Source organism: Magnolia sinica, chromosome 17 (assembly GCF_029962835.1).
Source record: "Magnolia sinica isolate HGM2019 chromosome 17, MsV1, whole genome shotgun sequence".
Lineage (NCBI taxonomy): Eukaryota > Viridiplantae > Streptophyta > Magnoliopsida > Magnoliales > Magnoliaceae > Magnolia > Magnolia sinica.
In genome coordinates, this window is record NC_080589.1 from 15,634,047 (window position 1) to 15,644,748 (window position 10,702).

The 10,702-nt window shown below is 46.1% G+C and overlaps 1 protein-coding gene across 1 annotated transcript; it reads left to right on the top strand.

The window, feature by feature from the left end:
- Positions 1-9,342: 9,342 nt before the first annotated feature.
- LOC131230436 (uncharacterized) lies at positions 9,343-9,855 on the top strand. Its single transcript, XM_058226361.1, has one exon. It carries the CDS (start codon positions 9,343-9,345, stop codon positions 9,853-9,855), a length of 513 nt encoding a protein of 170 aa, XP_058082344.1.
- The last annotated feature ends 847 nt before the right edge of the window (positions 9,856-10,702 follow it).

A 10,702-nucleotide genomic window follows, 5' to 3' on the forward strand; every position in this document is an offset into this window, starting at 1 on the left:
GAATGAGGGAGGGAGAAGGGATTAGTCATCTCTTGCTTGTGATGTTGTTTGATGGGCGCCACGTGGCGTTGGTGTGATCTGGAGTGCCGAAAATAATTTTTATATTTTCAGTTCATCCTAAATAGGAATGACCTCATGAACGGTATAGATGGTATATGAACATCACGTTGGACCTCGGGAAGGTTTCAACGGTAGGAATTGACCTACACACGTTTTCCTGATCTACGGCTCACTTGAGTTTTGGATTTAGATCATTTTTAGGCCCATCACATGTAATGATCTTGAAAACTGATAAACGTGATGGATTTCCCATAAACATCACGGTGGGCCCCACCTAACTTCCGGTAGGAAGTTCCTGCGAAGGCTTTTGGCAGGGAATCCGCGTCCGTTTATTTGCCATTCACCTGTCAATTGCGGAACATCCCAGGCGTGCAAGAAAAGTAAAGAAGGAAGCGGATTGCGTACTGAGTAGTTCGGTAGCTATATCATACTGAGTAAACTCTTTGCAGCCCACCGTGATGTAAGTATCTTATCCACGCCGTCCATCCGTCTTAGAAGCTCATTTGAGGTCCTGAAACTAAATTTGAAGCATATCCAAAGATAAAATAGACCACACTAAAGGAGATAGTGTGAATTGAATACCTACATTAGAAAACTTCATGCGGCTACAGGAGTTTTGGAACAAGTTGGTTTTGTGTTTTCCTTCATCCATATTTATATGACCCTATATTTTGTGTTTTCCTTCATCGATGCTTATATGACCGAAAGATGAAATAAACCACACTAAAGGAAATAGTGTGAATTGAATACCTGCCCTAAAATGATCCGAAAAATACGAATGGACAGTGTGGATATTTTTGGGCTAATGCCTTAAAATGATCTGAAAAAAACGAATGGACAGCGTGGATATAACACACATTTAAGGTGGGCCCCACAGAGTTTACTCAGTACGCAATCTACACAATCTGTTTCTCATAAAAGACAAGTTGGATTAGGCGGCTCTCCCATCATCAACCCCAGTGGTGGTGTGTTGATGTATTAGGAGTTCATTATAGGAAATGAATCAAAAAATGAAAGATACCTGAATATCAAGTGGACCACGTCATACGAAACACTGGGGATGACAATACCCACCATTGATACTATTATAAGGCTCATGGTAATGTTTATTTGTCATCAGACCTCTTGTTAAAGACAGTCAAGCCTGGATGAAGGGAAAACACAAGCAACAGCTTGATCCAAAACTTTTTGTGGCCCTCATGAATTTTTTAACAGTGGGCATTCAATCACCACTCTATCTTGTTTCCTGTTGTTCACTTAAGCTTAAGATTTACTTAATTTTTTGAGTTCATGTCTCGATGAGCCCACATCATTGAAGGACACTGCTGGCCTATTGCAACACCACCTGATTTGCATACGGAGATTTTGGACCCATCTACTCTTTAGGTGGTCCACACCTGTAAATTAAGTCAGATGATAAAGGTGTGCCCCACATTAAGTTAATTTTGAGAAGTGTGAGAGTCATTTTAGATCAAGGTGTGGCCATGATCAATTTCCTAAAATGACTCTCACACTTATCAAAATTACAAGAAATACCACTCTAAGGGTTAATGAGGAGATGCCACACGGCACCAGACTTTATTATCTAATTACAAAATACAATTTGATATGTTTACCCCTTACCTACTTCTATATTATTAAATTGATCCCTTCACCTATAAGTATCCCTCATCTCTTTCATTCTCAAGACACTCCAACACCAAGTGGAGGAGAGGGAGAGGATTCTTACCCACAACTTAGTCACTACTCTAGTTTATATCCTAGCTTAGCCCAAGTTCAACCCCTCTACCCCACTTAGCCCATGCCTCCCAACCAACCTAGCACATGTTACATAGTCAACTTTGTCAGATTTTCTATTATTGTATTTCTTTCATTTTCTTTTTACAGAGATATTGTACAACTATATGGAGATTAGCAACCCTATTCTTGGCTATACATAAATATTGTACAATCACGAACATAATCTTTCTGATTTATCTCTTAATTGACAACTCATTGATTGATTTGACAACTCATGCCAATACCCCTCCTCCCCTTTTTCAAGTGGAAACATCCAAATCTTTAATGCGCAACTTATTAAGTGAGTTGTAAAAATCCTTGCTTGATACAACCTTCGTAAGAATATCTGTCGGTTGGTCTTTGGACTTCACGAATGAAAACCGAATTATTTTAGCTTCGAGATTTTCTCTAATAAAGTGTCTGTCAACCTCCACATGTTTGGTACGATCATAGTAGATCGGATTGTGAGCAATGGCAATAGCTACCTTGTTATCACAAAAGATGTCCATCTCGGATGTAGGAGCAAACCCAAATTCAGTTAGAAGTCTTTTGAGCCATAGAAGTTCACACAGTCCTTTAGCCATTCCACGGAACTCTGCTTCAACACTTGATAATGCCACCACTTTTTGCTTCTTACTTCTCCATGTAACAAGATTCCCTCTAACAAACATGAAGTATCCTGAGGTGGATCTTCTATCTGTGGTATTCCCCGCCCAATCTGCGTCTATATAACCATTAGCTCTGAGATGGTTATTTTTTCGAAAACATAAGCCCTTTTTCCAGAGAGGATTTTAAGTATCATAAAATCCGAATCACCGCCTCCGTATGATCCTTACTAGGTTGATGCATGAATTGACTTACTATACTCACTACGTAGGTAATATCTGGACAAATATGGGAGAGGTAAATAAGTTTACCAACTAATCTCTGGTACCTTCATTTGTCTGTTGGCATTTGGCTTGGATATTCTCCTAGCTTGTGGTTTTGAATGATTGGAGTGTCTGCTAGCTTACAATCCAACATTCTAACCTCATATAGTATGTCTAATATATATTTTCACTGAGAAAGAAATATACCTCGCCTTGATCTAGCAACCTCTATTCCTAGGAAATATTTAAGCCCTCCTAGATTTTTCATCTCGAACTCGGCCGCCAAATATTTTTGAAGCTTAGCGATTTCCTCTTTATCATCCCTTGTAATGATCATATCATCGACATATACAATTAAAGTTGTTACCTTGCCCCGTTGGTGCTTCACAAATAATGTATGATCCAAATTACTTTGGTAGAAGCCATACTTCTTCATTGCCAGATTGAACCTCGCAAACCATGCTCGAGGTGATTGTTTTAATCCATACAGTGTTCGTTACAATTTGCACAAAACTTCAGCTTTTGAAGATGCTGTGTAGCCTGGAGGAGTATCCATGTAGACTTCCTCTTCAAGGTCACCATGGAGAAATGCGTTCTTTATATCAAACGGGTGCAATGGCCAGTCCAAGTTGGTTGCGAGAGAGAATAGGTCAGAAAATTATAAAAAATAAGGGAAGCATAGATCTTACCGGGCTTGGGGACCATCGCGGACCACGGACCCAGTGGACACCCAGAAGTGGGATTTGGCATTGACTAAATGCACCCCACCAATGCCAGGACCGAAATCTGGCGCTTGCAATGAAACCGAGATACCAGGCTATCCAACAGTCGGATCTCTTCTACATTTACGGTGGAGGTCTAATGAATTTTTCTACACCCGTCCACAAACTCTAGGACCCGATCAAGGAACGGTGACCGTTGATCACAAATCGGACCCGTACGATCAAACCCCAGATCCGATTGTCCCCAAATTTTGCATGGCCCTTCATCAGGCTATGGAGTAACTATTATATGAATTTCATAGTTAGAGGGCCATCAGAACCACTCCAATCACCAGAATAGACCTCACAGGGCCATTTAAAGATCGGAGTCGTTGACTCAAACCCCATAACCGTTCATCCGTTTGTTCTCAAATTTTATATGGCCACTCATTGGACCATAGGGCACCTGCCCACCAAATTTGGTGGCCAAAAGATGTATTGGGTCTACTCCAAATTCCATATGGAGACCTAGAAGGCTATTTTGGGCAAGTATGGGAACTTAAGGCCAAAGGGCTCAAGTCTAGGGAATAAACCCTAACTCTCATAACTCTCTCTCATTTACCACAACCACCAAGAGTAAAAAGAGAGTAAAGGAGCTAAGAGGAGAAGATAGTGTGAGTGAAGGAGATACAAGGTGGACTCTAGATTGAAGTGGGGCTCAAGAGAGTCAACCCTTCCAACTCCCTACCTCTCTTATAAGGAGAAACTCCCCTCCCCCCCTTAACTTCAATGATCGTCCGTGGGTTGTCTAGGTAAGATCTTTCACCCATTCTTCATGAAATCCATGTATTAAGATGGGATTGGCTTGGAATTCTAACATGCAAGAGCTTATTTTAGGGATTCTGGCCGATCGACCCAAAAGCCCTCTTTTGTAGGGCGTTTTTCGAATCTCCAACAACCCATAGGTGTGGACTATTGATCTTAGGTGGCCTAGCACCAATTTCATTATGAGATTAATGATTTTGATTGCTTGGTTGAAGTATTTAGAGAATATAGAAGAAACCCTAGGAAGTATGTGTTTGTGACATTGTATGGATTTGCATATTTGGCTCTTTGATGTCGTTCTTGTCTCTCACATGATTGTTGTGTATGTATGATTACATGATTATGCCATGTTTGATTTCTTCATGTATTGTGCCTCATAGTATATATGATGTCATTTCGCTTGTGCATATGATTTCGTAATATGGGGGAAGTGCTTAACTTCCTCATAGGCCCACACAACTCACATGAACTTGTTCATGATAGTGATAGCTTGCTCATTGAGAATATGTGATTTGTATAATTGAGATGCATGAAAACATGATGTGAAATGCTTGTTGATAACTTGGATAGTTGACATGTTATGGATTCCCTCACCCCCTTGGGTTGGTCAGGAACTTGAGGAGAAACGGTAGTCCCATCGGTAGGACTACGCTATGGTTGGACTCGTGGGTTTAGGCGGGTGTGTTCGGGTGGCTATAGTTCGACTACATGGGTCCCTTGTGCCTGATGTTACTCGTCTCACGCTCGCCTGACTCGTGCGGTCTAGCCTACTGTCTGACTAACCTTGATTGTTAACCCTATTTGCTCACACATGTATGGAACCTGGAATATCCTACAACCGTGGTAGCCCATCAATAACCCACTTGAAATTGGTCTACAGCCTCGTGAGCCGGGCATGGTGGAATAGGACACTGTGTCCGAGCTGTCGGCCTATGCTGGGGTACCGCGCCTCCCCGTAGTGACCGCGAGCGATCCCTTTCTCTCGGCACTCCTCATGTGCTTGAAGTCGGGGATGAGGAACCCGACGGGATCACGGACCGCGGGGTCTCGGCCTCACACGTTGGGGGGTCTTGGCCTCGCAACCAGTTTAGGGCGTTGATACGTGGGGTGTACCAGAATCCCCAACCTGCTGGATGAAAGGACTTAACTAACAACTCGGTTAACACGATCGCATTGTACCGCATTAGCTAGGGTGGCCACTCGGCAATCGAGGTCGCTCTGAGGGAGTGTTAACATACGCGATCGTTAGATGGAGTCGCTCGAGGGAGCGTTGTGGCGAGGGCATGCATCATATCATACAACATATATGCGCATTAATAAGATTAGTTAGATGTTTTTGATTGACTGCTTTTCATTAAGATCATATTATAATTGATGCCTGTGATAACTTAAGATTAATAGAACCCACTGAGTTGATCACTCACTCCTACTCTGGGACGGTGTTTTAAAACACCAACCAGACCCGTTCATAGATGCAGGTGACTTCGGACTGGAGGAGCCTGACGAGGCGAGCTTTGACGAGAAGGATGAGTTATCTTATTTTCAGTTGATGAATGACTCTCCATCGGCTTGATGGGCAGGACCGGGATTGCTGAGTAGTGGGCTTAGCCTTATTATTTTTGAGATATAATATTCTTTTGTTGTTTTGGTTGGGCAATGCCTTGTGCGACCCATTTATATTTTTGGACCTGTATGTATGATAGGTTTCTTTCATTTCAGGAGACTTGTGTAGTTATGTTCATGTCCTGAGAAATTTCAGGCTGCGCAATTAAACCGGATTAAATGCACATTAATAAAAATCAGTTATAAGTGACTCTTGGGAACTCTGGAGTTAAGTGTATGTGCGACCCCCGAATTCCAGGGCGTTACAAGTTGGTATCAAAGCATGGTTTGGAATTAATCGGGCCATGGGTCATGGACTCATTACGTGTCTGCTGACTAGAGAGGATACATATTAGAAAACGCAATAGAGATTTAGGACGTGTAAGACTCCTAGGAATTAGGATCCGGTAGCAAGGAGTAGTGACACTAGAGAATGAGTCCGCGAGACTGACAGTACTTCAGTCCGGTGATAGGAGTGATTGGACGGTTAGAGCCATCGTTCAGGTCCAAACGAGCTAATATCAGGTCCGAGAGTTTTATAGTAGGTCGGGTAGGATCGGGCCGAAATTCCAAGGATTTGACGGTCGCAACCATTGTCCACTCATGCAGGAGGTAGTTATGGACAAATTTAATAGTCCTGACCCCTTTTGGGGATAGTTGCGTAGGAGTGAATAAATTTTTGTGGGGATTAGAAGAAATGTAGGAAGAATTGAATTTTTACCTATGACTGATGGGGAACCTCATAAAGCCACTATGCCCATTGCGTAGATCAGCTTCTCCTACCCCAATTTCATATAAAGCACGTCGAGCAACTGGTTCCGGTTTAGGAGATATGGCCATCGCAAGGTGACGGCTCAGAGATCCGGTGCCGCAGCGCCCAGCCCCGGCGCCGCCAGCACCCGACGTCCAGCGAGCCGGCGCCGTAACGCCCGACCAGTGCCGCCAGCGCCCGGCGTCCAGCGAGCCAACGCCGCAGCACCCGTCCCGGCGCTGCCAGTGCCAAGCCCCGGGGGTTTTCTCTCTCTCTTCCATCTTTGCACGAGTGGGGCCCACCTCTAATGCAGTTTAAGGGCCTAACACCCCATTTTCCATCTTACAACACTCTCCATAGCCCACAAACCCTTAGAAAAGCCCTCTTCCTCTCCAAGACCTCAAGACCCACCTCCCTCTTCCTCCACTCTCCCCTTCACAAAACCCATCCCCTCAAATCATTTCCTTCTTCCCCATAACCCATCTCACCCCATTTTTCTTCTAAATCCTCCTTACTAAACCATTCTTCAACTCTCCCAAACCCCCATTTTATCAAGCCCATCATTTTCTTCAAGCTTTTCCTCAACCCATTTTAAACTCACCATTTTCTCCAACTCTCACTTTTCTCAAACCCATCATCTCCTTCAAAATCTCATTTCCTTAGCACCATCGTGAAACACATCGAGAACCCCTTCCACCAATCCAACCCTACGCCCATTTCTCTTCCAACACATTCTCTTCTCAAATGACACTCCTAGCAACCATTGCCTCTTTCTTCTCCATCTCGGTGATCTTTTCATAGAAAAGACCGGCAACCGCCAAGCTGGGACCGAGCCGAGAAAGGCGGAGCAAGCAGAAGGCCGATCCAAAGAGGAAGGCGGTCGCAAAAGTCCAATCCAAGCGTAAAAATGACTCTCAAAGGGCTCCCGCGAGTCAAGCGACCCGACCACCCGTGGAGGATGTGGGAAACTTCCGAGTGCGTAGTGTCGCTTTCGAGGTCTCCGTGGAGGAGCACCTGTTTGACGAGTTCGCCAAACTCGGCCGACTTATGGAGAAGGACTGGGGCCCAATGTTCTATGAAAATTACCAGGTGAATGCAAGACAAGTTAGGGCTTTCTATGTGCGGATTAGAAACCCTCAATTTAAGCCCCTAGGTTTTGATCTGATGGTGGGAGACGAGAGAATCCCGATCGGGGTGGCAGATATTGCTAACGTGCTTGGAGTGTCGCAGGGCGAGCTACAGATTGATGAGGGGAACTTAGATACGAGCCAAGCCCGCGATGTGTGGACCTGCTTTTTGTGCAGTCAAGTGGCCCAGTGGAAGCGAGGGGAGCGAGGGCAAGGTCTAAGCGCAGCCAACTTGACCCCGGAGTACCAGGTACTCCACCGCATCTGCACCCATAACATGTACCAGAGACTGATTAACCACACCGAGTGCTCTGGCTACATGGTAGAGTTCTTATATCAGGTGGGGCGTGGGGCGGACATGTGCCTTCCCAGTGTGGTACTCTATCAAATTGTGTGGGCTGCGCGAGCTACGAGGAAGAGTGCATGTCTTCCGTTTGGTAGTCTGGTCTGCTGGTTGGCCAAAGAATACGGGATACGCGAATCAGACGGGAATCCTGTACCGACACAACTGCTGGGTGATGACGTGTTAAACAGCCTGAGGGTGGCCCCAAGCAGTGACAAGCCCACATCGACCGATATGGAGACCCTGTCGAAGAAGAGGATGACAGTGATGGGGACGAAGAGGAAGAAAGCGAGGGCGAGGATGAGGCCGAAGCACTTGAGGGGCCTGAGGGGCCTGAGGGGGCTGAAGAGACGATAGGAGTTAAGGAGATTGAAGGAGTCAGAAGGGAGCCACCTATCGCTCCAAACGTACTTGGGCGTTTAGAAGCACTCGACGCTAGGATGGCCAGGATCAAAGAGAACCAAGCGAAGCAGGGGAAGTGGAACAAGAAGATGTATTAGGCCATAAAGGCCCTGATCTGTTGCAGCAAAGGGGAAGAAGCGCCCCCACTTTCGCTTGACTCGAACGAGTAGCCCCACAACCTTACTGCTAACTAGTAGTTGTTTTAGGCCGATTAGGCCAAATCTCATGTACTAGGAGATAGTTAGGGCCCTTGCTTGACTAGTTCTGTTTCCCTTTCCTTAGGCGTGTTTAGTAATGCTTGTAATCCATGCTGTAACATATAATTAGCCATACCTATGACATTTTGAAATCAATGTGAATGTATGGATTGCCTTGGAAATTTCTTGTTGCCATGAAAATGCCTGTATGAGTGTCGCCTATATGCACGAATGGATTGTATATGGATCTTGCATATGTACGCATAAACTAGGTATGAGAGATGTTTTAGTAACTAACCTATCCAGGAATGTTTTTCCAGGAAATGCCTTCACGACTGGAGGGTGGGTATGTCCGCCTTCCTTATGGCGGCCTAGTCGAAAGGGACCTCCTCCCCGACCATCAGTAAGGCCCCCAGGGGAGAAACGGATCCCAGAATATGGGTAGCACTACCCAGGAGGCGGCTCTGAATGCTCCACCGCCGCAAGCCGCGGCATCCGTACCTCCTCTGCCACCGGTTATGGATCGAGTAGACCAGATGTTGCTTCTCATGCAACAACAGCAATAGATAATGGTCACTAATATGCAACAACAACAACAGATGATGGCCACTATGATGGGGGCTATGGCCCAAAACATGGGTATGCCGTAACCAGCGCAACCCGACTTGACCACACCCACAAACAACATGAGCAACCTATTTGAGCGGTTCCAGCGGTACAGACCGCCTACATTCGCAGGCACCCACCGCCCTGAGGAAGCGGAGTACTGGCTCAATCGAGTCACCAAATTGCTTAGGCCTCTCCATTGCACAGAAACAGAGAACGTGGAACTCCTCTCCTACCTTTTTGAGAAAGAGGCCGACCTATGGTGGGAGAGCGTCCTCTGCTCTATCTCCGAGGACCATGTGTGGACGTGGGAGGCGTTTGAGATCCGCTTCAATGAAAAATATCTCCCTCAGACGTACCGGCATGAGAGAGAGAATGAATTCCTCCGCCTCCAACAAGGGGGAATGACTGTAGCGCCATATGAGAATCGGTTTACAGAATTGTCACGTTACGCTTCCGAGATGATCGCCAATGAGGCGATTAAGATGAGGCGATTTTCAGCGGGGTTGAGGAGCGGTATCCGCTCTAAGATGTGTTGTGCCAGCATTAGAACATATGCCGAGCTCATTAAGATGTCGGCCTGGGTGGAGTAGGATGAGGAGTGTGTCGCACGGTCCCGCTCATAGTTAGGGCCACGGAACAGGATGGAGGGCCCGTCCTCTTCCTTTACAGGAAAAAGGCCACGCCCGAACTCTCCGCCCCGATTGGCCGCCGCACCGGCCCCTTCCGCACGACCTGCCCAGACATGTAGCTACTGTAAGAGAGCAGGGCACTCTGAGCCGTATTGCTTTACGAGGATGAGGGACCTCGGCTTCACGCTACAGCGCAACAATAGGCCCCCACAGCAGACCTTGCAGATTCCGCCCCTATGGGCAATAGGGCCCAGTCAGCAGTTTCGCCATCCACCTCCACCTCAAGTTAGGCTGCCACAATGGCCCTTGCAACAGCCAAACTTCCCACAACAGGCACGAGTGCATGCCTTGACAGCCGAGGGCCAAGATGCGGCCATCCCCACTCCTACGACCTTTGAGGTGACGGCCCACATTCAAGGTACTCCCATATTTCTTTTGGTGGACACCGGGTCCACTGCTTCTCTTATATCACATGCAACTGTCAAGCATCTAGGGTTACGCCCTAGCCCCTTCGTAGGGGTAAAGATCATTATCACCGCCGGTACTTTCTCAGAAGCAACGAAGATATGCCATGATTGCCCCATCAACTTGGGATGCAAGGTGACACTTGTCGATTTGATAGTGACTAAGATCTTCCATTATGACGTCATCCTAGGCATGGATTGGTTGATAGTGATGAAAGCAGAAATTGATTGTGACACAATGACAGTGAAGATACACGAGGATGACGACACTTTCCTCACATTCCCAGTCTAGGTCAGCTATGATCACAGGATTTTGTGTTATGCTTCATTGGAGGATGGTTATG

Excerpts from the sequence above, each read along its gene's own strand:
- LOC131230436 (XM_058226361.1), top strand. The coding sequence starts at position 9,343 with ATGAGCAACCTATTTGAGCGGTTCCAGCGGTACAGACCGCCTACATTC.